General features: G+C 51.0%; 1 protein-coding gene across 2 annotated transcripts in view; it reads left to right on the top strand.

The window, feature by feature from the left end:
- TTC3 (tetratricopeptide repeat domain 3) overlaps positions 1 to 26,052 on the top strand; it is a 2,698,168-nt gene that overhangs the window by 2,322,600 nt on the left and 349,516 nt on the right. For both annotated transcript variants that reach the window (XM_069636090.1, XM_069636092.1), the window contains exon 40: positions 12,557 to 12,650. In XM_069636090.1, the coding sequence (XP_069492191.1) occupies positions 12,557 to 12,650 (94 nt within the window). The remainder of the gene's footprint in view (positions 1 to 12,556; positions 12,651 to 26,052) is intronic.

Below are 26,052 nucleotides of genomic sequence, written 5' to 3'. Positions count from 1 at the left end.
CCTGATCTGATTGAGGGGAGTACAGCGCTGCCATGGTCTTTTCAAGCACCTTTAAACACTTTTCTTTCTTTATTTTTTCTTTTTCTGGGCTTCTAGAACGCCTTCTCTCTAGCCCAATATTATCAGTTCAGCATATGCTATTATCATTTAATTATAGCTGAACAGGAGCTTTCTTTCTCCGCTAATTTGAATTTAAATATATAAAGTTCACTTGCGTGAGTACTCTCGTAGATTTGCGAGGGAAATAGCAATGTAAAATACTGTATGCCACCACAGGAAGGATTCCGGCGCTTGAGCTCGCAAAGACCGTTATAATACTAACGGTCATGCGCACTCGAGTGCCGGAATATTGAGGAAAGAACAAGGGAGAGCTGGAGCTCCCCTGGTGTTCTGCCGGTGGTTTTGCGGTCTCCAGCAAGGCAGCGCAGGCCTCTCTGTGCCCGTGAAGAGGACCAGAGGGCTGGGGAAGTGGGGGCGACCCCTCCGAGGGATCCACTTGTGCGGATGCAAAAACAGCTGATCAGCTTCAGCGAAGCAAAGAAACAGCGCTTCATGTAACACAGTCTCCGACGCCAGCAGGAAGCAGCTGGCGTCGGAGCGAACAACAAAAAGGTACAAATCTCCTCAAATGAGGATAAATTAACAGATAAAGCGCGTGCACAATTTAAAATGTATCAATGGAATATGCTAATATAAGCAAATAGCTGTAATAACTCTATACTAAAATCGTATGAACATGTCATAAACAGTGCTAAACATGAATGTACTTGTCTCTTGCTGTGAGCAGCAAAGAAAGAGGAAGTTACATCATGTTTAGGACCTTTTATGGAGGGGATCTGGACACATATTGGAGGACTAGGTCACATGTTGGTGTCCTCTAAATGAACTCGAGCGAAGTCCCCTGGGAAATGGAGTTCCCTCAGAGACTTTTGGACATATGTTACTGTGTTATGTTTTTTTTACTGTGTTTATTATACTTAGTGCACCTTTTTCTTATGCGCATTATTCATGTCACACTTTGGTGCACAAAATATCTTGCTGCTGAGCTTTTTCTTTCTCCAGCATGGGGTCTGGCATGGATTCACATGCTCATGAATATTCCCTGTCGTCAGGCCGGGAATCCTCGGTAAAGAAAAAATCAGCATCAGTTTTGTTTCTGATCTGTCTTTCTCAGTAGTAACCAATCACTGGTCTCTGGGTCATACTGCCCCCAGCCAATGACTGCCCTCTCCCTAAGCCCCGCCTCTGTCAGCCATCCTCAGATTTTTACCGCACGCTCAAGTGTTGGGAGTCCTCGTGTTTAGCTCTCAAGCTTTTGCTGCGTTTTCGCACTTTTTTCAAAGAGAATTTCTCATTTTTCGGTCAAATAGAGCCTCAAGCACCACCGTCTCTACATCCGATTAACAGGGATCAGTGTCGGATTTTTCTACGCTCCTCAAGGGTGAAGATTTCGTCGAGTTACGCTTCTTGGAGGAGTCCAGGAGTTTCTGCGGCCTACCTTAACATGGCCCAGGAGAAAGGAAGCTCGACGCCCGGAAAGCTGTTCAGGGTTTGCCCTGGATGCCAGCTGCAGAATGTGTTCAAGGAGGATGAGCACTTGAAATGTCTCTACTGCCTTCATGAGGACAAAACGCACGTGGAGAAGGACTGTGCGTTTTGCAGGAACATGTCGGAACGGACCGTCAGGGACCGACACCTTCATCTCTCCAACTGGCTATAGGGAAAGAGCCCGTCAGGTGAGAAGAAGAAGAAGTCCAAGCGATCTTCTAAGTCCTGTGAGGGCGCCCCGGCGACGGGGGCCCAACAGAAGGCAAAGCACTGCGAGTCCGTGGGCACCGGGAGCGCCGAACGGTCAGGCTCTTCGGCTGCCATGCAGGGCGCATCCTCTCCAGTGCCATCAACCACGAGCCAACGCTCTGGCTCAGGGAAGAGGAAGACAGAGAACCCGGCGAAGCTTCTGGAGAGGCCCCGGTCGAGCTCAAAGGATCCGGCCGAGGGGGAGCGAGGAGGTGACCCTCCCCCCAAGGTGAAGGTCACAGGCCCACATAAGGTGGTAAAGGCCTTGATTCACCCGACCAAGGCCTCTATCGAGGAAGTCGCGGCGGCCCTGGCGCAGCCTGTGGAGACTACACCTGTGGAGGCGTCCTCGGGGCCCAGAGTCTCCCTGCCTCCGCAGAGGGAAGCCTCTTTCAGACCCATCGAAAAGACCCCCGTGAAGACCCCGGCAGAAAAAGAGGGGGGGGGCGGTGGCCATTGTGGACACGGACACAGCATCCGAGGAGGAGCTGGTAGAAGTCCTAGAGGGCCTCGACGAGGGCGTCGAAGAGGCCCGTTCCCACGGGAGGGATCCCGACGAAGGTGATGATGAGAGCGACGGCGGCACCGGCCAGGGTCCTAGTCACCCGTCGCTTCCGAAGCCGCAGGACAACTCGGTGGCCATTTTGTTGGCAATACAATCCTTATGTTCGGAGATAAGGACGAGATTGCCCTTACCACCGACGGAGGAACCGGAACCAGGCTCGACGGAGGAGCCAGAGCCAGGCCCGGCGGGAAGCCCCCCAAACAAGAGAAGATGGATCCATCCAGCCCTGCCTTTTCAGCCCTCGCGGCCTACTCAATCTTTGCCCACGTGCCCCGTCCCTGAGGATGACACGGGAACGGACACGGCCACGACGGGTACCGGCGGTGACGACGGGACGGAGCTCCCATCGCGCCCAGCCCGGGCCACCTCACCCGACGAGATCAGATCTTTCCATGCGATGATCACCAGGGCATCCAAGCTTTTTCAGCTCTGTCCCGAAGAGAAGAAGGAAGGTTTCCTCTTTACCAATGGCGTGAGGCCAAGAAGAAAACAGTCCTCGCCGCTCCTCTGCTGGATGACATCTGGGACGAGGGTCTCACCCTCCTCAAGAACCCGTCTACGATGCCTGCCAAGAGGGATCGGTACGAGAAGAAGTACTGGGTCCCCGACACGGCCCCTTTGTGCCTTAGGGCACAACTGACCCCTGACTCAGTCGTCTCAGCGGCGGCAAATAAGAAAGCGGGGGGGGGGGGGGGGGGCGCATCGGCCTCAACGTCAACTTCCCCGCTGGACGGCGAAGGAAAGAAGCTGGACGCAATGGGACAACGAGTTATCTCATCGGCGGCAACAACGATTAAGGCGGCCAACGCCCTCGCGATCGTGGCCCGCTACGACAGGGAGGTATGGTACAAGATCGCTCCCATGTTGGACTTCCTACCGGACGACAAGAGGGCCTCAGCCCTGGAGATCTTGCAAGAAGGTGAAGTGGCGTCAGACCACGCCATTACGGTGGCAGCGGACATTGCCGACACCGGTTTCCGCCAGCTAGGCAACGGCGTTTGCCTTAGACGACGAGGGTGGCTCAAGGCGACGGATTTCCGCCAGGACGTACAAGCCAAGGTTTTGGACATGCCGTTCGACGGGAACAATCTGTTTGGGTAAAACAGTGGATGAGTCCCTCCAAGCCATCAAGGCGGACACAGAGACAGCTAAGGCCCTAGGCGTTCTCCGGCAACGAAGGCCGTCCTTTCGGAGCACCGGAGGCAAGCAGGGTGCCTCCAAGGGATTCGGCAGTGGCTCCTCTACGTACCTCCAAGCGGCCCGCTCCTCGTCGCAGGAAGCCTATAGAGGACGAGGCAAGTCGGGTCGACCCCGCCGTCGTCGCCAGGGAGGCCAAGGCGGCAAGGCGTCCTCCAAGCAAGATTGAACTGACCATGGTGTCGGGCCCCCACCGAAGCACCCCGGTGGGAGGCCGGCTGGCGAAGTTCGTCAGCGTGTGGGAGACCATCTCCACCGACCGTTGGGTGCTGGATGCCCTGACCCAGGGGCACGCCCTCGAATTTCTAAAAAAGTGCCCCCGCATTCCACCCGCCAGGAAGGACAATCACATCCCTCAACTGCTATTGGAGGTAAGGGCGATGTTCAAAAAAGGTGCCATTGAGCTCGTCCCGAAGAGGCTACAGGGCTCCGAAGTATACTCAAGGTACTTCCTCGTGAAAAAGAAGACAGGAGGATGGCGACCCATCCTGGACCTGCGACGACTGAACAAGTACATCAAGGCACAGAAGTTCCGGATGGTCACCCTCCAGCACATGCTGGGACAGCTGGAGGAGGGCGATTTCCTGTCATCGTTGAATTTGGAGGATGCATACTTTCACATCCCCATTTTAAAAGGACACCGAAAGTTCCTCAGGTTCGTGGTCCAAGGGCGGCACTACCAGTTCCAGGCCCTCCCGTTCGGACTGAAATCGGCACCCAGGGTTTTCACCAAGTGCCTCGCCCCAGTGGCAGCGTGGCTGCGCCTACAGGGGATCCATGTCTACCCCTACCTGGAAGATTGGCTCATCCGCGCAAGGACAAGGGAGCTCGCCGTGGAACACACAGCAAAGACCGTCCAGCTACTCATGGACCTGGGGTTCTCCATCAACTTCCCCAAGTCCCACCTGGTCCCCTCACAAGTTGCACTGTTTCTGGGAGCCAAGCTCGACACAGTGGCGCGTCTGGCCTCTCCGTCGGAGGAAAGGACAAAGGCCATCCTGGGCAAGGTGCAGCGTCTGCTGGCCACGGACGTGGCCAAGGTGAGGTCCATCAAGTCCCTCCTAAGGATGATGTCCTCTTGCATATATCTCCTGCGCCTGTGCAGGCTTCGGATGCGCCCTCTACAGGGGTTCCTCGACGCCCGCTGGATACAAGCGACGGGCAGCTTCGAAGCCAGGATCCCTCTCAATGAGACCTTCCGTCGAGCGATCCGGTGGTGGGGCACCTGCACTCATCTGGCGGCAGGAACACATTTTCAGACCCCCGCCCACCAGGTGATGGTGACGACGGATGCCTCCCTGGAGGGGTGGGGAGCGCACACCGGAGATCTTCACGCGAGAGGCCTTTGGCTCCCGGAGGAGAAGCCACTCCACATCAACATCCTGGAGCTCCGGGCAGTGTTCTGGGCCCTCAGGTCCTTTCTCCCGTCCCTTAAGGGCAAGGTTGTGAGGATCATCACCGACAACACCACCACAGTGTTTTACATCGGAAACAGGGCGGAACCAGGTCCCCAGCCCTATCCAAGGAAGCCCAGGATCTGTGGCATTGGGCCGTTGCTCAAGGGATGTTTCTGGTGCCGTTTCATCTGGCAGGGATAAAACACCATCGCCGACTCACTCAGCGGAGAGCTGCGCTCGTGGCACGAGTGGGAACTACGCCAGGACCAAGTGGACCGACACTTTCAGCGATGGGGCAAACCCCAGATTGACCTTTTTGCGACGGCAACAAACTCCAAGTGCCAGAGGTTCGCCAGCAGGTTTCCCCAACCGAGGGGCATGGGCGATGCTTTCTCTTTCCCCTGGGACGGCCTGTTCCTATATGTGTTCCCTCCGTTGCCGTTGCTGCTCCGACTCGTCAACCAGCTCAAGAGGTCCCGGTGCAGGATGATCCTCGTCGCACCGGCGTGGCCGAGACAGATCTAGTTCCCAGACCTTCTGGACTTGTCAGCGTCCCCACCAGTCAAGCTGTCGGCGGATGCAGATCTTCTCTCCAGAGAAGGAAGCGCCATTCTTCATCACGACCCAGAGTCGCTGAACTTGCAGGCCTGGCTCCTGCAGCACTAGAGTTTGGAGGGTACGATATCCCGGCCGACTGTAGAGAGGTTCTTGCGAAGGCCAGGGCATCCTCAACTCTCAAGTGCTACGGACAAGTGAAGTGGAAGAGGTTCTCTATCTGGTGCTGGGCACAGAAGATTAACCCTCTGCGGATTACGGCCCCTCAAGTATTGCCGTACCTACTGTCGCTAGCCAAAGCTGGACTATCTCACGCTTCAATCAAGATACACCTGGCAGAGATTTCCTGATGCACCAGGACTACAGGGCGGCCATCCCTGTGGTCTCATTGCCTGGTTAAGGAATTTATGAAAGGACTGTTTCGATCATTCCCGCTGGTGAAGGCCCCGGCGTGGGAGCTCAACGTGGTGCTGACCAGGCTCATGGGTCCGCCATTCGAGCCGTTGCATTCGGCCCCGTTGAAGTTTCTGTCGTGGAAAACAGCGTTCCTGGTGGCCATCACCTCCGCACAACGCGTGGGAGAGATCCAGGCGCTATCCTGCAAGCCTCCATAACTGACCTTTCAAGATAAGAGGGTAGTGCTGAGGACGCACCCCTCTTTCATGCCCAAGGTGCCGTCGGACTTCCATCTCAACGAGCCCTTGGTGTTACCAGTTTTTTTCCCGTCGCCTTCGTCGCCGGCCGAGAGGACTTTGCACTCGCTGGATGTAGCTAGAGCGCTGAAGTTCTACGTGGACCGAACAAAGAGTTTTCGGAGGACATCACAGCTGTTTGTGAACTTTGGACCCGTGAACCAAGGGAAGGCTCTCTCGAAGGCTTCCATTTCCAGATGGCTCTCCGGCTGCATCATGCACTGTCATCGTTTGGCAAACCGACCGCTGCCCGGCCGTCCGAGAGCCCATTCGACCAGAGCTATCGCTGCTACCACGGCGTTCTTGTCTGGTGTGCCCCTGCTGGACATCTGCAGGGCTGCTACGTGGAGGTCGACGCACACCTTCACGAGATTCTAATACGTCGACAGGGATTCCAGGGAGGAGTCCAGGGTCGGCCAAGCAGTGCTGCGCAACCTGTTCGCCTAAGGTGAGCCTGGTGAGGAGGTAAGAAATGCTTAATGTTGAGTTTTGATGTAATGCTTAATGTTGAGCCTTTGCCACCTCCCGTGGTTGTGCATGTGTGTACTGCTATGTATTCTTATATTCATGAGCATGTGAATCCATGCCAGACCCCATGCTGGAGAAGGAACAAGTTACTTACCTGTAACTGTTCTCCAGCATGGGTCTGGCAGGGATTCACATGGGAACCCTCCCTCCTACCCCTCTGCGGCTCTTCACTTGGTCATACTGCCACTTCACGTGCTACCACATTTGAGGATGGCTGCCAGAGGAGGGGCTTAGGTAGAGGGCAGTCATTGGCTGGGGGCAGTATGACCCAGAGACCAGTGATTGGTTGCTACTGAGAAAGGCCGATCAGAAACAAACCTGACACTGATTTTTTCTTTACCGAGGATTCCCGGCCTGACGACGGGGAATATTCATGAGCATGTGAATCCATGCCAGACCCATGCTGGAGAACAACAGTTATAGGTAAGTAACTTGTTCCTTACTGGTCAATTAAAGAAAGAGAAGCATAATGTGAGCCTCCGGTCTTGACATAGAATTGTAGATGTAGGCAGATGGAAGTTGTTAGGTACAGAACAGACTTCACCTTAGATGGTGCAGACCACATAGTGCATGGCCATTAGGCAACATTTAATAAACACAGTCCAATTCATCACGGCCGTCACCAGCCCCCATCCTGAGAAAATGCATCCTAGTGCATATATTTGAGACTAAGGAACTACATTGATAGATATTTGCAGTAGATAGTTAGATTCAATTGGGCTTAACCAGAATGAGTGCAGCCTTGAGAACTACTTTTCAATTTCCATGCTGTTTTTTAGTAGGTTATAAGCCACGTTTCATTATTTTTTATGTTTATCATTTTTTTTTTCATTTTGATTTCGCATTTATTTTTTCGTTACACTTATTTAATAAAGAGATTCTCCAGACTTTAGTTTAGATGGTATGGGGGGGCAGTTGACCATCTCTAATGGGCACAGGCCTGCCAAGGCAGATTGATTAGACATGCATCAGACGGCTGAATAGTACCCTTTCTAAGATGGCCGCCCCCGTGTTTCTAGTATACCGAGGCGCAGCACGCACTCGCCCTCATCATGGCAACCATGATGTTTATACAGACAGTCACTTCGTGAGCACGGTTCCCCCGAATGGTAGTGCACGATTGAGGAATCTTTACTCATTCTCTTCTAACGATCAGGTAAGGTTGATGACATTGATTTATCAGACAGGACATTTATAGCTATATGGCTCACAGGTTTTTCACTAAACATGTTTCGTTACCACGCAGATCACGATTAAGCAGGCATTTTACAGTTCTTGAAACACGCTTGAGAATTGCAGGTCAGTGAATCTATCCGGTCCCCCGGACCGTAACGAAACTAGCTGTCACAGTGCATGGGTGATATGAAAGAACGGTCACCTACAGTATTTAATTACCATTTCTTACGGGATCACTTTTGTTTTACTTTTTTTATGGGACCACTTGGCTTAGTTTCCTCCTTTTTTTCATTTCAAAGCTAACAATGCCGGTTTAGTGAGTCGTTTACAGCAATGGTAGTGATATGCTGTGACGCATTTAAATATCGAACATAAGATCAAAACAATCACAATAACGATGAAACTTGTTTGGTAATGTACCCTATTGTTTGACTGTTACCAGATGAGAAAAAATAGACCCTGAAGAAGGACCATGTTGGTCCGAAATGCATTGGTCTGACCAAGCCATCTGCACTATACATTTAACTAAATAAACAAGTCTGACATTATTTGGCTTTTTCATCAACTTTATTTGATGAAATGATCATAACGCAATAAATATTAGAAAGTGCCCATCAACGAGAGATTTAACCACATAGTGGTCTTTAGGGTGTGCTACCCACACCAAAGGCTATTGAGCATAGGTCTTTTTTCATTCAGCTTACTCAGAGTGCCTAGTACAGAGGCACATCTTTCTGGTTCTGCACCCCACTTAAACTTCTTTACTATTAATGATTGACAGAACAAATATGAATTAGAGGATCCTAACACTCTGCGCCAGCTCAGCACCTAAAGATAACTGTTGCTTAACTGTCTTTAATGTAAAGTGAAGGGGTTCTCTCTAGAGTTGGATGAATATATGTATTTGATAGTAGTTGTGTGATAATACCTACCTGAATGTTTCCTAGCTTAGTACCTATTTGAAAGGCCTAATAAATGACTGTATGTATTTGCAGGTCTGTCAAAGTGGAGTTGTTATAGTTCTGTGTGTGTCTCTCTTGTTCGTAGCCCTAAACCGCCCTCATACCCCTCCTGACTTTAAGCATCACAGCTCTGCTGCCTACCCTGATTGTGTTTGCCTAGAATTCAGTCTCTTTATTGTTCACTAGAATAGGTTGGCCTCCCAAAATCCATCCCCAGGGTTGATTTTGTAAGTCCATCTTAACAATAACCTACAAAGCAGTCTTGAACGGAACACCAACTTACTTGGGCAGCTAAACTCCACACCTATGCAGGCTCTCTCACACCACATGTAGCCAAACTACAAACCGTTAGGCATCTAAGCTAGCTCATAGAGAAGACTGCCCAGCAGTCCTTCTCCTGCCATGCCGTGCCCATAAGGAACTCAATCCCTACAGAGTCTAAAAATGCCCCTACCATCCTCTAGTTTCACAAAACTCTAAAAAAAAAAAATGTCTCTTTCAACCATACACATACACGCAGGATGACTAAACATCCCTCTCTCCCTCCACCAAGAGTATTGTGCTACTGTAAGAATTGCCAAGCCAAATGCAGGCAATCCCCTGTTTTCAAGTACTCCTCTGCTCTTGAGATAAGTTGGTGCTATAAGCAATACAAAAAAGGAAAAAAGGTTAAAATGTTATTGTATCATCACTCTTTTTTGATGCATCACTGTTCCCGACACAGGGTGAAGATGATGACGATTCCTCTGAGCACGTCGCCAAAAAGGCAAAAGCAAGTACTAGTTTCTCCACTCTGGACAAATGGGAACAATTTGACAGCAAATGTTGCCAAGACCTCTGTACAAATTGTCTCTACCTCAGCACTGGTGGTGGAGTCAAGGTCCCCTATGCCACTAAAGATCAACAGAGGCTCCTCTTTGGGCGGTTACCACACACCGGCTGGCTTGGGTCCTACTACATCACCAAAAAATACTTTTGAGCGCTTAGCCCATGGTTCGGTCTTTGAAGCAGTTGTGCCCACCCATCCCATCAGGACCATAGCATTTGCGCTGATGCAAGCCGGCATGATGTAAGAGTACACTCTTGCTTCTAGAACCCACCAGAATGTGCCACATATTTGATGAGGAAGGGGATTCCGTTATTTATGGTCTAGAGCTGTTGACACTGGAAGGGAATGTGCTCCCATGTCCAGAGAAGTGAGGGAGGCCGAAAACAGGGATGGTGAACCATGTCCAGTGAAGGGAGTGAGGCCAAAACCGAGGTGGTGAACTACTCAAGGTGGCTGATTATGAAGGTCAGTATGAGGAACTTTGTAAGTACGGAGGAGTTGTATTTTTCTAACATTGAGTATGTTAATTCTGGCCATTTTCATGGTAGAAGTGATAAAATGGTGAAGGTTAAGTTTGCTAGAGAAAATTAAGTACGTGTGCGAGCCTTGGTGGGGTGGGAGTAAATCTAGTGAAAATGAGGGTTGGGGAACAAGTAGGAAGCATTCGAGGCAGTAAGGTAGATTACTTCAATCTTTGAGGAGTTCTGCTTAAGGCAGGAAGTGTCAAGTAAGTGGCATATAGCAGATGAGCAGGTATGCCAGCAGAGGGGTTGGTTACGTAAGGATGGAGTTGATGACTTTGACATTATTCACAAAGACATAGTAGGTAAATCCAAAGGATGAACGTCATAGGTGTTTACTGAGGGAGATGGTGTAAAAGGTTTAATAGGAGGCCAAGGACAGAGCCACGAGGATTCCTAACCGGGAGAAGGGTTGTGTTAGCGATATCAGTGTTTCAAGAGATGTGTGAGAATTAGGAGGCAATTCATTGTAACCAAGGTCAGCAAGAGTCCTAAGAAGAGTAGTCATCTATTGCATCAAAGGCATGCATGAGGTCAAGTAGGATTGGAATAGAGGATACTGTAGGGTGGAGTTATACACATGGGAGAGGGCTGATTTGAAGGAATGACTTATTTGAAAATCAGATTAGAGTGGGACCCTGAGATCAATAAAAGTCCCAGTGGGAGATCATGTTGGAAAAAATATGTTTAAGGATTTTAGCGTAGTGAGGTAGAAGAGATGTATGCTGATAGTTGGCAGGATTGTTGAAGTGCCTACTCATAAGCACAGTGAAAGCTTCCTTTTCTGCCATTTTGTCCTTTAAAAACACCTCTATGCAGGGTTTGTTGTTCACTATTCTTAATGCTACGCAGTTTTCAAAAGGTTTAACTTGTTTCCACCACACCAGTTTGTTTGAGCATGGAATTTAAATATTGTTCTTAAATTCCGCATGGGGCTTCTGTTCAGGTTTTTTTTTATAGTTGTCACTGCTTCTTATAGTGTTACCATTAGCTGCACATGCTTTTGGTGAAACCTCCCTATTTCTTCCTTTCAAAAGAAAAGGTATCTCTTCGGGCTAGTCCACACTTTTTTCTGAAGGTCATGATGCCATCTTTCCCGCAATATTCATCATCCAGTCTTCTTTTCTCTGCCTCTTCCTTCCAAGATGGAGGAACATTTCCATTGTTTGGAACCCAGGAGAGCTCTTTGTCAGGGTGTCTCAAACAATGATATTTCCATACATTTGCACAAAAACTACCAGTTCTTTGTACATTCTGCTTGTTCCAAGGTGGGCTGGACAGTTTCCAAACATAATGTCTGGGTGGATTGTCCTCTGCATTTTGGAATATTATGTTCTAGTGAACAAGCACATGCAGCTGGGTGTTTTGGCACATTCTACGAGAGGTCTTACTACTACCTCTGTCTTGTAAAGTGGGGTGTCCTATCATTGACATTGCCTGGCTGCTCTGTGGGATTATAGCCACATACTTGCAAAACACTGTTGACTCTATTCCTTGTCTGGTCTGGACTTTCTTAACGTAGTACAGTGTTCCAGAGTTTCCTTGCTGTTCTTCCTCCTCCAGAAGCTACTTTGAGTCTTTCTAAGAAGAGACATCTGTGGGGAAAGAATCCATTAGCAGAAAAAAATGCTTAACCTTCAGCAATGTTCTTTCTGATAGAATAGTAATTCCTCACCACTCTCCCGCAACTGCCTCCTACACCACCCCCTTCCTCCTCCTTATGGAAATACTTCTAACCTTGTGCAATTCTGTGCTTCCCCCGCATCAGAGTTTAGGGTAAATTAGTGAAAAAGAGGTCATGGGGTGTTATCCATTTCCATACATACCACTCATGGCCTTGTATCCAGAATCATTGTCGCCAATGCCATGAAGATTAGCCACAGTGCATCCCTGGTGGCAGGAAATAATGTTTCTGCGGCCAGACTTGGGCCTGGGAGCATATTGTTAAAATGCAGAATGTGGGAGGAAAAAAATCGAACCCACCAGAAAGAACAGGACAAATGTAATTAATTTGTTGATCTTTAAATGATTCTAACTGAATTTAAAGCAATGTTAAATCCCAAATCACCTTGGCAATTGCCTAGGGCTGCAGAAACAAGTCTTGCTTCAGTCGTTACAGGATCTTGTAATAATGAAGATAAGCCGTAATTGTTAAAACAAAAGTTGTTCTAAAATGAATGATCTCACCTGCACCTTAAAGGCTGACATTTGTAGGTCATTGTGGATATTGTGGTATGTCTGAACATATCCACTTCTGTTTTCCTGATTTGAAATCGTAGTTACTTGAAATCACATGTATGTCTGCTTTTAACATTACAATGTGTTTTTGTTCTTTAGTGTCAGTCCTTCTGCATTACCTCAAGTCACAGCACAAATTATGTCCTGGAACTCTTACCTTTCCAATATCGAAAAGGAAATTCAAAATGTTCGGGTAAGCCCGTTCTTTTTTTAAAGGCATGTTTTGTCATTATTGTCAAGTGAACAATGAAATTCGTAAATTATGCTAAGGTTTTTCTTCTTGCAAACTGCCAGCCATTTAACATACCTAGAAGCACCAGGAAGACATCCATTCACTTTTATAGCAGGGAAATAAATGGTGCTCCCCTCAACCCCAATCCTCAGTTTGTTTGCCCTACTCCAGAAGACGCCATAATTTTTGTCCCAGTATATAAATAAATGGTTGGAAACCAATAATCCCATGCTTGAACAAATGCAAGGTCTTCCTGTGGCACAGGAAACATTCATTGTGTTTGCAGGGACTGTGCTGCTCTCACTTCCAATATGTGGAAGTGGCAGGATATTACATTTTTATTGGCTTTCTACTGCTTCCAAAGGAGAAAGATGTAGTGTAGAAAGTTTAAGATTATAGTTTTTTTTTTACACATTGTTCATTCCCCCATTACTTACTGGTAGCCCTACCACTAATCTCTGTGCTAGCCACTGTTCTCCAGCATGGGGTCTGGCATGGATTCGCATGCTCATGAATATTCCCAGTAGTTGGGCTGGGAATCCTTGTTAAAAAAGGAAGTCGTTTTGCGTTAACCTGAAGACTGCTAGTCTAACAATCACTGTCCTTTGAGTCATACTGCCCCCATCCAATGACATTCACACCAAGCTCCACCCCTGGTGGCCATCTTCAGATTTTGACCGCATGTTTCCGTGTTGGGAGTCCTCTCACTTTGCGCTTTGAGAATTGTGATTTTCTTTTTTGTTGCTGAGTTTTTTGTATAACTTTGATAGTTTTTCTCCTGGCATTTTCATCATCGACCGTCACGGTTGACTACCGGCAGTGGTGACCCTTAGTCAGCGAAGATCTACTTCCATCGTCTGATCTTCACTATGAGTTTTTGGAAGACCCATGCTTTGGCCTACTTCGCTTCAATGATGTCCAAGGCGAGCAAGAAAACACTCTTCAGGACCTGCGAGAAATGTGGCCTGAAGAACATCTACGCCGAAGATCGGCACCTCAAGTGCCTGTTTTGTCTTTATCCAGAGCACGATGAGGATTGATGTGAGATCTGCCGTGGATTCCCGCGAAGACTAAGCGGGAGCGCTATCGCAGGTTAGTGGCGTGACTGAAGGAGGGGGAAGGCCTCTGACTCAGCCTCCGGGCACAGTCATACCTCTTCTAGCATTGGCTGGTCCCAAGAGCTTGCTCCCTCTGAGAAAAAGAAGTTGAGGTCCTTTGAGGTTGCCCCTTCCCAAAGGATCCAAAAGAAAGGTAAACACCACGCTGTTGATCCCACGAAGTTTGCCACAGCTGCAGGACCTAGTTCGGGAAGGACCCGTTCCCCCGTCTCCATCACTGTCCACAGTGAGCCTACCAGTTGGTGGGGTGCCTTCCGCGAGGAAGTCCCTGACCACTTAAAAACACAGATCCTCTTCCAGTTACAAGGCTACGAAGCAGAGGCCTGCGGGAGGCCCATCGGAAACCCTGTCGACGACACCACCTACTTCGCGTTCTAAGGCTTTCACCACCTCGACAGCCTTGACTCCGTTGACAAATTCATCTGTGACGACCGCATCAGCGACACCATTGACGAGTGCCATCGTTACTTCGAGAAGCCAGGCATCGACCATTGTCTCTACGATCATGCATACAGTGACTCCAAGGGTCGCTCTGCCTCCGCGGACTCCATCGGCTGCAGCTGTTCTGACCACGACTGCGGTGGGCACGCCTCCCATGGGGCAGGTTCCCATCATCGCTTCATTCCCAAAGGATTTGGGCAGGTTGAGGGAACTGCTGCCTCCAACAGAGTTCCATTTCAAGACGCCGCTCGTGCCGCAGCTCGCACTTACTCTCGCAGTGTCTCAGGGCGATTTCCACGCAATGTATTTGTGCAGCAGAGCATGAACAAACAACCGACCAGATGTCACCGCTCTTTCCAACATTGCTGAGCATTTATTGCACCACCAGGTCCGTCTGAACTAGAGCACTTTTTCATCTTGGACCCCAGCATCACCACAACCGAATCCATACCCACAGGCTCCCAGGCGCCACCCATCCATGCTCAAAGTGGCCTACCTTTGATTCCCACCTGGACTATCATTGAAAAAAACCACTCCGGCTCATCCGGTGACACTCACATTAGTCCCAGTGAGTTCTCTGACTCTCTTGGCCCCAGAAGAAGGCGTTTTACTTACCTTGCCGAAACGTCTGCAGTGTATATACCCAGAAATTGTATGGACTATTCTTTACGCTGCACCTACACCTCTAACATTCTACTTAGACGTAGACCATGTGAGGTCCGAAACCAGCCGGGCAACTGAGAGCTATGCCTAATGTCTCATCTCTTTGTATTTCTATTTTCATTGCCTGTTACATTGATACGTTGAAATTGAACAGCAAACTTTGTTAAAATTAGAAATGACTGTTGTTCCACTGCAATTACCTTAACGTTTTCACTAAAAAATATAATTTTTTGAAAATCACAAATTATTTGTGTTTTGTAATCTCTTCAACTGTTTTCTTTAGGAAATGTATTTTGCAGCTTAACTGTGTGGAGCCTATACATATGAGTAAGAAATATGTGACTTTTACTGACAAGACCGCCAGTCCTAACAATGACCTCCCTAATTATACGGGCACCAAAAAGGGTCTAGTAACTCGCATGCACCTAAATTAGGGATGCAATCTGTCCAAATCATAGAGGGAAGGACAACCCCCTAGTCACAGTGTCCAACAGAGTTCCTGCCTAGGACCATGAGGATGTCACCTCCGGGGTCTCAGAGGAAGCCCCTGCACGTTTATACTAGCTCTGATGACGACCACTTGCCCAAGGACTACTTCTCAGACCACGAAGGGGGCCTCTGGCCCATATCCCAGGAGGGGTCTCCGCGTGGGTAGCCTGTGCGACTGTTTGCCTCTCTGAGGCGTTTCAGCCCAGATCCGTTGCCGTCTGCTCCATTTGCACCCAAACCGGTTTCCAGGGACCTTCTACTGGACATTCTCACCACATTTCACACCCTCGTGCCTGAGATACTAAAGAGGCTGCCTGCTGCCCGAGTGCTTGGCCCGGCCAATAGCCCTCCCAGGGCCCCGGCCATGAGTCCTCTCAGGCAGAGTCCTCCAAGGCCTAAGCATCTGCCTAGCCCGGGTAGGCTGAAATGACAGCCATGTCCTTCAGGGCCCCGCGTGCCCCGGCACCGCCTAGTCGGGCATTAACCCCAGGTGGTGGAGGAGCCACTGCATAATAACACAGGTACGGACACAGGCACCACTGCCACTCATACAGACGAGTATGAGGACTATGTCCCTGCTGACTGGGAACCTCTGGGCACCGACAAGTGTGCCAGGGATTTGCCACCAGACAAGATTGGCTTATTCCATGTATGATCTCGAGAGCATCCAAACTCTTCAGTCTGGTGCCGGTGGAAAAGGAGGGCTTCCTGTAACAGCTGCATGAGTCCTTGAGGAAGACAGTCAGGTTGGTTTCATTATTGGATGACGTCTGGGAGGAAGGCCGGGCAGTGATGAAAACGCCAAGCACCACACCCTCCAAGAGTGACCGGCTAGAGAAGAAGTACAGGGTCCCAGACTCAGCCTTCAGATGTCTAAGGTCACAGCTTTCTCCAGACTCTGTGGAGTCGGCTGCCGCCACCAGGGAGCACTCCTCCAACCCATAGTCTTCTTCCATGGTGCCCCTGGACCAAGAGGGCAAGAAGTTGGATACAGTAGGCAAGCGTATAATTTATACCACAGCTTCCACTGTCAATGCCGCCAATGCCCTAGCCATCTTGTCTCGATACGACAGGGAGCTGTGGTTTAAGTTTGGGCCTATTTTGGCCTCCCTGCCAAATGAAAAAAAGGCCAAAACCCTGGCCCTGTTTCAGGAGGGCAAGGTGGCATTGGATCACGCCATCACAGTGGTGCTGGACATTGCAGACTTGGGTTTCCGCCAGATGGTCAATGGGGTGGCCATCTGGTGCCAGGGTTGACTGAAGGCCACGAAGTTCAGGGCAGATGCACAGTGCAAAGTGGTGGATATGTCCTTTGATGGGGACATTTTGACGGTGGATGAGACGCTTCTGGCGATTAAGACAGAGGACTTGTTTACTGGGGACGCTGCAGCAGAGTAGATTGTCATCCTTTCGATCCTCAAGAGGTAAGTCCAGCAAATCCTCGAAGGGGTATACTACCCCTTATCGTCAACCCTCCTACTGCACGACCCATTAAGCTTACAGAGGCCCCTCACAGGCCTACGGCAGCGGAGAACAGCATTGTCGTCTCCCACAGGCCAGGACGCAGACGCCCAAGCAGGCCTGAAATGCTTGTGTTTTTTTTTTAAACCTTTATTTCATAAAGTGCGTTTGACATTACAACAAAAAAATAGCATCTTCAGCAACCAAGGCAACAATGTATGCATTCTTACTTCGACCTTCGACAAACATTACATATACATGTAGAATCAATAGTTCATATACCAGATGTAGGCAAAGCAACGGGAGGAACACTTAACTTAGGGTGGGTGCCATATGACCCATTGCGGCAGATCAGTCTTCAGTATTTTCAGAACATGTCTGGGTGGACACAATGTAACTGCGGTACGGACGTCATATGTTTTTTGGTCGACTATTTATGGGCTGTAAATTGGACCATTGTTCCTCCATGTCTGATGTCCATGTAACTGCTGTAAGCCATTGGGAAACAGTTGGACAAACTGGGCGGATCCATAGCTGCAGAATACAGCGGACTGCCAGTAATATACATTGGCTTGCCAGCCTACGGAGACATCGCACATTTTCAAATTGATGAAACAAACAGGCAGCAGGGGAAGGGCTAAGTTCAGTATAGTCGACATGGTCCTGCAAACGCCAACTCAGTACTCTTCTAACCTTGGGCAGCTCCACAACATATGCATATAATTTCCCTCGTCAGCGTGGCATCTGGGGCACGTGGATAGGTGTGTGTGTGAGAATTGATGCAGCTGGGAAGGGGTAATGGAATCGGTGCAATAATTTGTACTAGATTAACCGGAACTTCGTATTGAAGGATACTTCATGGGTCTGCAGACACTTTGCTTCCCAACCCTCGTCAGTAATGTATTTCCCTAGATCTCTTGAACAGGACTTTCTAGGTTTGAGCATGCATCTGCATCCACGACTTTGTAAAGCTCTGTGCAGTTTGGCCACCAATCCTCTGGAAGCGGCACCCATCATTATAATGTCTAAAAGGGATTCTTCTGGCGGCTGTACTGGGAATGTGCTCCATAATAATACAGAGCCCTGCGTACTGCAACCATTGCACAGATTGCCTTTGCAAGGGTTTAGGTAAGTCACAACATTCTATAAAGGAATCCGTACTGTACACATCCCCCACAGCCGTGTATCCATCGCAAGCCCACATGCATGCCTCTGCTTTGCTGACAATAACTTTATGATACGGTCTTGGGTTATTTAATATCTTCCACAGTTTGCTCCATGCCAAGACCGTTAGAGCAACTGTGTCTATGGTCCCCCTATTGCACGTTGGTAATACTAGCGAGCGCACATCCCGGGTGTCAGCAGCGTGTCTTTCTAATTTTAAGTGAGGGTGCTGCGCATCTGCTTCAAAGCAGTAGGTGGCATAGTGAGCTTGCACCGCCACCCAGTACCACTCAAAGTTCGGAGAAGCGAGGCCCCCTTTATCATAAGGTCTGGCAAGCATGTCCCACTTAAGTTGGGCCGCTCCTGTATGCCACATGAAGCCATTCACAGCCCTGCGCAGCGTCTCGAAGAACACCGCCCCAGGCCATATTGGAACATTGTCGAAGTAATAAAGCAATTTGGGGAGAACCAGCATTTTCTGGAGTGCAACTCGACCTGCATTTGTAATTGGGAGTTTTGCCCAGGTACAGAGTTTAATGTGTAATAGAGGCAAGTAATCGCCAAGGTTACGAGTATATAGGGAGGCCCGTTGCCACGCGACAATTATTCCCAAATATTTTATTTCAGACTGTGGCCAAGTGAAATCCATTAGATCGGGGGGGGCGGGGTTTGATTGAGTCAGTTAGCGGATATAGTTGTAACTTAGTGCAGTTGACACGTAGACAGGACATAATCCCAAACCTCTGGACCGTTCGCATTATTGGTGCCAAGTGCCTGACAGAGTCGCGTATAAATAACAGCATGTCATCTGCGTACAATGAAATCGTTTCAGGCTCTCCCGTGAGTCTGATACCCCTATGTATGTGTTTACTACGAATGGCATCAGCTAAAGGCTCAATAACCATAGCAAACAGTAACAGCGATAGCGGGCAACCCTGCCTAATTCCACCCCAAATTTTAATTGGAGGTGTTAAGGTGCCATTAACCTTTACCCTAGCGACGGGGTGCACATACAGTAATTTAATCCATGAGGCAAATTGCGGCCCGAAATTATATTTTTCAAGTACCGCCCACATAAACTGCCAGGACACGGAATCAAAGGCCTTCTCCAGCAGGGGTCTGGCATGGATTTACATGCTCATGAATATTCCCCATCGTCAGGTGGGAATCCTCGGTAAAGAAAAAATCAGTTTCAGTTTTGTTTCTGAACTGTCTTTCTACTAATAACCAATCACTGGTCTCTGGGTCATACTGCCCCCAGCCAATGACTGCCCTCTATCTACCTAAGCCCCTCCTCTGGCAGCCATCTTCAGATTTTTACTGCACGTTCAAGTGTTGGGAGTCCTCGTGCTATAGCTCTCGAGCTTTTGCTGCTTTTTTGTGCTTTTTGAAGGAGATTTTCTCATTTTTCGGTTAAATCGAGCCTCAAGCTCCACCATTTCTTCCGATCAACGGGGACCCGTTTCGGAATTTCCAACGCCCCTCAAGGGTGAAGTTTTCGTCGAGTGATGCTTCTTGGAGGAATCCGGAAGATCTGAGGCCTACCATGGACGCGGCCCAGGACAAGGGTAGCTCGATGCCCGGATCCAAGCTGTTCAGGAACTGCCCTGGATGCAGTTTACAGAATGTTTTCAAGGAGGACAAGCATTCGAGATGTCTCTACTGCCTTCATGAGGACAAGACGCACGTGGAGAAGGACTGTGCGTTCTGCAAAAACCTGTGCGTTCTGCAAGAACCTATCGGAATGAACCATGAGGAATCATCATTCCCGCCTCGCCAGCTGGCTGGAGAAGGGCCCAGCAGGTGAGAAGAAGAAAAGGTCAGAGCGGTCTTCTAAGTCCTGTGAGGGCGCTACGGCGACGGGGGCCCAACAGAAGGCTAAGCACTGCGAGTCCGCGGGCACCGGGCGTGCCGAACGGTCGGGCTCTTTGGCTGCCAGGCAGGAGGCACCTTCTCCGGCATCATCAACCACGAGCCAACGCTCTGGTTCGGGGAAGAGGAAATCCGAGAACCCAGGTAAGCTTCTGGAGAGGCCCCGGTCAATTTCGAAGGATTCAGCCGAAGGGGAGCGAGGCGGTGACCCTCCCCACAAGGTGAAGGCTTCAAGAGCGCCCAAGGTGGTGAAAGCCTTGATTCACCCGGCAAAGGCCTCTATCGAGGGAGTCGCGGCGACCCAGGCGAAGCCTGTGGAGGCTACACCAGTGGAGGCGACCTCGGGGCCCAGAGTTTCCCTGCCACTGCGGAGGGAATCCTCTTTCCAGCCCATCGACAAGACCCCTGTGAAGACCCCGGTGGAAAAAGAGGGGGGGGGGGCGGTGGCCATTACAGAGAAGGATTCAGCCTCTGAGGAGGAGCTGGTGGAGGCGTGAAGAGCCTCAACGAGAGGTTCGAGAAGGTACGATCCCACGGGAGAGATCCCGAGGAGGTGGTCGAAGATAGCGACGGTGGCGCCGATGAGGCCCCTGTGAAGGAGTGGGCATCCATTGCCCGAGCCTCAGGACAACTCGGCGGCCATTTTGATGGTGATCCAAACCTTATGCATGGAGATAAGGACGAGATTACCACGAACCCCGGCAGACGATCCAGAACCGGGCCCGTCGGGAAGCCCTCCGAACAAGCGGAGGAGATTTCATCCCCCCCGCCCTTCATTCCCTCGCGGCCCGTGGAGCTTTCATCCCCTCTGCGGATCCCAGGGATAACACAGCGACGGACACGGGGATGGATGACGACGGTGGTGACGACGGGATGGACCTTCCATCACCACCCTCTCGGGCTTCCCTTCCCGATGAAATTGGCTCCTTTCACGCCATGATCGCCAGGGCGTCCGAGCTCTTCCAGCTCTGCTCCGAGGAACAGAAGAAGGAAGGTTTCCTCTTATCAACTGCGAGAGGCCAAGAGAATGACAGTCCTCGCGGTACCGTTAATCGACAATATCTGGGACGAGGGACTTGCGGTCCTGAAGAACCCGTCCATGACGCCTGCCAAGAGGGACCGGTACGAGAAGAAGTACCGGGTCCTCGACGCCGCCCCCTTGTGCCTCAGGGCTCAGCCGACGTCGGATTCGGTCGTCTCAGCGGTAGCCAAGAAGAAGGCGGCAGAGGCGACAGCTTCGACCTCCACTTCCCCACCTGATGGCGAGGGAAAGAAATTAAAGCGGCCAACGCCTTAGAGATTGTGGCCCCTTACGACAGGGAGCTATGGTACAAGATAGCTCCCCTACTGGACTTCCTACCAGATGACAAGAGGGCGGAGGCCCTAGAAATTCTGCAGGAAGGTGAGGTGGCGTCGGGCCACGCCATAACGGTGGCAACGGACATTGCCAACACCGGGTTTCGCCAGTTAGGCAACAGTGTTTGCCTTCGACGACGAGGCTGGCTCAAGGCGACAGACTTCCGTCAGGACATGCAGACCAGGGTTTTGGACATGCCGTTCGACGGCAACAACCTGTTTGGGAAAACGGTGGATGGTGGATAAGTCGCTGCAGGCCATCAAGGCCGACACAGAGACGGCCCGAGCCCTGGGTGTCCTTCAGCAACGACGGCCCTTTCGGAGCGCCGGAGGCAGACAGGGGACCTCCAAGGGATCAGGCAGTGGTTCCTCTACGTACCGCCAGGCGGCCCGCTCCTCATCCCAGGAGGCCTACAGAGGTCGCGGCAAACAAGGAGGGTCTCGCTGTCGTCGCAAAGGAGGCCAAGGCGCCAAGGCCTCCTCCAAGCAAGATTGAACCGGCCGTAGCGTCGGGCCCCCACCGAAGCACCCTCGTCAGCGTGTGGGAGTCCATCTCCACCGACCGTTGGGTGCTGGATGCCCTGGCCCACGGGCACACTCTCGAATTCCAAAAGAAGTGTCCCCCCATTCCTCCCGTGGCCAGGAGGGAAAATCACCTCCCTCAACTGCTGTTGGAGGTAAAGGCGATGCTCAAGAAGGGTGCCATCAAGCTCGTCCCCAAGAAGCTCCGGGGCTCTCGAGTATACTCAAGATACTTCCTAATCAGAAAGAAGACAGGCGGCTGGCGCCCCATCCTGGACCTACGTCGGTTGAACAAATACATCAGGGCACAGAAGTTCAGGATGGTCACTCTCCAGCACGTGCTGGGACAGCTGGAGGAGGGCGACTTCCTATCGTCGTTGGACTTGGAGGATGCTTACTTCCACATCCCCATCCTAAAAGGGCACCGAAAGTTCTTCAGATTCGTAGTTCAAGGACGCCACTACCAATTCAGAGCTCTGCCATTCGGATTGAAGTCGGCACCCAGGGTGTTCACCAAGTGCCTAGCATCAGTGGCGGCGCAGCTGTGCCTGCAGAGGATCCACGTCTACCCCTACCTGGACGACTGGCTCATCCGTGCAAGGACAAGAGTACTCACCGTCGAGCACGCGGCGAAGACCGTCCGCTTACTCATGAAGCTGGGTTTCTCCATCAATTACGCAAAATCCCATCTGGTTCCGTCGCAGGTGGCACTGTTTCTGGGAGCGAAGCTTGAGACAGTGGAACGATTGGCGTCTCCGTCGGAGGAAAGGACGAAGGCCATCTTAGGCAAAGTGCAGCGCCTGCTAGCCATGGACCTGGCCAGGGTGAGATCCATCAAGTCCCTCCTCGGAATGATGTCCTAATGCATCTACCTAGTGCACCTGTGCAGGCTACAGATACGTCCTCTACAGGAGTTCCACGATGCCGACTGGATGCAAGCGGCAGGCAGATTCAAAGACAAGATCCCACTCAACGAGGTTTTCCGTCGAGCGATTCAGTGGTGGGGCACCCGTGCACACCTCACGGCGGGCACGGACTTCCAGACCCCGGCACATCAGGAGACGGTGACGACGAACGCATCCCTGGAGGGATGGGGTGCGCACACCAGAGATCTCCACACAAGAGGCCTTTGGCTCCTGGAAGAGAGGTGTCTCCACATCAATATCTTGGAGCTCTGCGCCGTGTTCTGGGCGCTCAAGTCGTTCCTCCCGTCCCTCAAGGGCAAGGTCGTGAGGATCTTCACCGACGACACCACCACGATGTTCTACATCCGGAAGCAGGATGGCACCAGATCCCCAGCCCTATCCAAGGAGGCCCAGGATCTGTGGCACTGGGCCGTCGCCCAGGGGATGTTTCTGGTTCCCTTCCATCTGGCAGGAACAAAAAACACCATCGCCGACTCACTCAGCAGAGAGCTGCGCTCGTGCCACGAGTGGGAACTACGCCAGGATCAAGTGGATCAGCTCTTCCAACGATGGGGCAAACCCCAGATCGACCTGTTCGCGACGGCGACAAACTCCAAGTGTCAGAGGTTCGCCAGCAGGTTTCCCCAGCCAAGGAGCATGGCCGACGCTTTCTCGTTCCCCTGGGACGGCCATTTCCTGTATGCATTTCCTCCGTTGCCGCTGCTGCTTTGACTCATCAGCCAGCTCAAGAGGTCCAAGTGCAGGATGATCCTCATCGCACCGGCGTGGCCGAGACAGATCTGTTTCCCGGACCTTCTGGACCTCTCAGCGTCCCCACCAGTCAAGCTGTCGACAGACGCAGATCTTCTCTCCAGAGAGGGAGGCGCCATTCTTCATCATGACCCGGAGTTGCTGAACTTGCAGGCCTGGCTCCTGCGGCACTAGAGTTTGGAGGGTACGATATCCCGGCTGACTGCAGAGAGGTTCTTGCAAAGGCCAGGGCGTCCTCAACTCTCAAGTGCTACGGACATAAGTGGAAGAGGTTCTCTGTCTGGTGCCATGCACAGATAATCAACCCTCTACGGATTACGGCACCTCAAGTGCTACCATACCTACTGTCTCTGGCCAAAGCTGGACTAGCTCACGCTTCCATCAAGATACATCTGGCAGCGATCTCCTGATAGACCAGAACTGCAGGACGGCCGTTGTTGTGGTCTCACCGACTGGTGAAGGAATTTATGAAGGGACTGTTCCGATCGTTCCCGCCGGTGAAGGCTCCAGCCCCGGCGTGGGAGCTCAACGTGGTGCTGACCAGGCTCATGGGGCCACCATTCGAGCCTTTGCATTCGGCTCCGTTGAAGTTCCTGTCGTGGAAGACAGCGTTCCTTGTGGCCATCACCTTCGCACGACGCGTGGGAGAGATTCAGGCCCTATCCTGCAAGCCTCCATACTTGACTTTTCACGATACGAGGGTGGTGCTGAGGACGCACCTCTTTCATGCCCAAGGTGCCGTCGGACTTCCATCTTAACAAGTCCTTAGTGTTGCCAGTTTTCTTTCCGTCGCCTTCGTCGCCGGCCGAGAGGACTTTGCACTCGCTGGATGTAGCTAGAGCACTTAAGTTCTACGTGGACCGAACGAAGAGTTTTCGGACGACATCACAGCTGTTTGTGAACTTTGGACCTGTGAACCAAGGGAAGGCTCTCTCGAAGGCTTCCATTTCCAGATGGCTCTCCGGCTGCATCATGCACTGTCATCGGTTGGCCAACCGACCGTTGCCTGGCCGTCCAAGAGCCCATTCGACCAGAGCGATCGCTGCTACTACGGCGTTCTTGTCTGGTGTGCCCCTGCTGGACATCTGCAGGGCTGCTACGATGAGGTTGACGCACACCTTCACGAGATTCTACTGTGTTGACCGGGATTCCAGGGAGGAGTCCAGAGTCGGCCAAGCAGTGCTGCACAACCTGTTCGCCTGAAGGTGGGCCTCGTGGGGAGGTAAGAGTTGCTTAATGTTAAGTTTATGTAATGCTTAATGTTGATCCTTTTGCCACCTCCCGTGGTTGTGCATGTGTGTACTGCTATGTATTCTTATATTCATGAGCATGTGAATCCATGCCAGACCCCATGCTGGAGAAGGAACAAGTTACTTACCTGTAACTGTTGTTCTCCAGCATGGGTCTGGCATGGATTCACATGCGAACCCTCCCTCCTTCCCCTCTGCGGCGCTTCACTTGGTCATACTGCCACTCTACGTGCTACTAAATCTGAAGAATGCTGCCAGAGGAGGGGCTTAGGTAGAGGGCAGTCATTGGCTGGGGGCAGTATGACCCAGAGACCAGCGATTGGTTATTAGTAGAAAGACAGTTCAGAAACGAAACTGAAACTGATTTTTTCTTTACCGAGGATTCCCAGCCTGATGACGGGGAATATTCATGAGCATGTGAATCCATGGCAGACCCATGCTGGAGAACAACAGTTACAGGTAAGTAACTTGTTCCTTTTGTATATCGAGGGCCGCAGCTACAGCCTACGCCCGGGGTCTATTTGCGTAAGGATATGGAATAGGCATCTCAGGTTTAGCGCGGTGGAGCAGCTGGGGACGTCTGTATGTATATGTATCATATTGGGGCCTAAGCGAAGGGCTTACACCTTTGCAAAGATTTTAATGTCAGAATTAATTAGATAAAGGGGCCAGTAGGGGCCGCATTGCTATGGGGGTTTGCCAGGTTTGAGCAGGATCGTGATCACTGCCTCACGCAGTGTGGGTGGAAGCACTCCCAGTGAGGGGGGCCTCTGACCACATCTCCATCAACTAAGTCGAGACTTAAAATGGTTGTAAAAATCTAGCATGAGCCATCAGGGGCAGGGTCCTTGCCGGCTGGAAGTTCATCTATAGCACCGGATACCTCCTCCAGGGTAATGGGACTATCTAAAGCCGCCCTGGTGTCATCGGAAAGGGACATTAACGGGAGGCCGTCTAGGTATTCATTTATCTTGAGGGGTCAGTGTTGGCGTATAGCTCTGAATAAAAGGTGTGGAATTCCTGACCCACAGCATCAGTGGTGTGGACCAACGTTCTCAATTTACTCAGTATGACAGGGACATGCCGGCTGCCCTGACATTGACTGACTACTCTGGTGAGCAGCCTGCCAGGGCGTTGGCCCTCACCATACATCCTCGCCTGCTGGGGGCCATCAAGGAACTTCAGCTGCCTGTCCGCATGTTGCCGGAAGAGATCCAGCTCCATTTTTATCTCACCTAAAATGTGATTACTGAGGTCTGACTCGAATGATTGCTCTAACCTGCGCAGTTGGGTCTCACTATGTTCCAGGTCCCTGTGTATACTAAGTATCCCAGTCTCAGCTGACATGCCA

The sequence above is a fragment of the Ambystoma mexicanum genome, chromosome 7p, assembly GCF_040938575.1.
Source record: "Ambystoma mexicanum isolate Mex_15411 chromosome 7p, UKY_AmexF1_1, whole genome shotgun sequence".
In the NCBI taxonomy this organism is placed as follows: Eukaryota; Metazoa; Chordata; class Amphibia; order Caudata; family Ambystomatidae; genus Ambystoma; species Ambystoma mexicanum.
The sequence above is the reverse complement of the archived record's forward strand: the minus strand, read 5'-3'. Positions and strand labels throughout refer to the sequence as shown.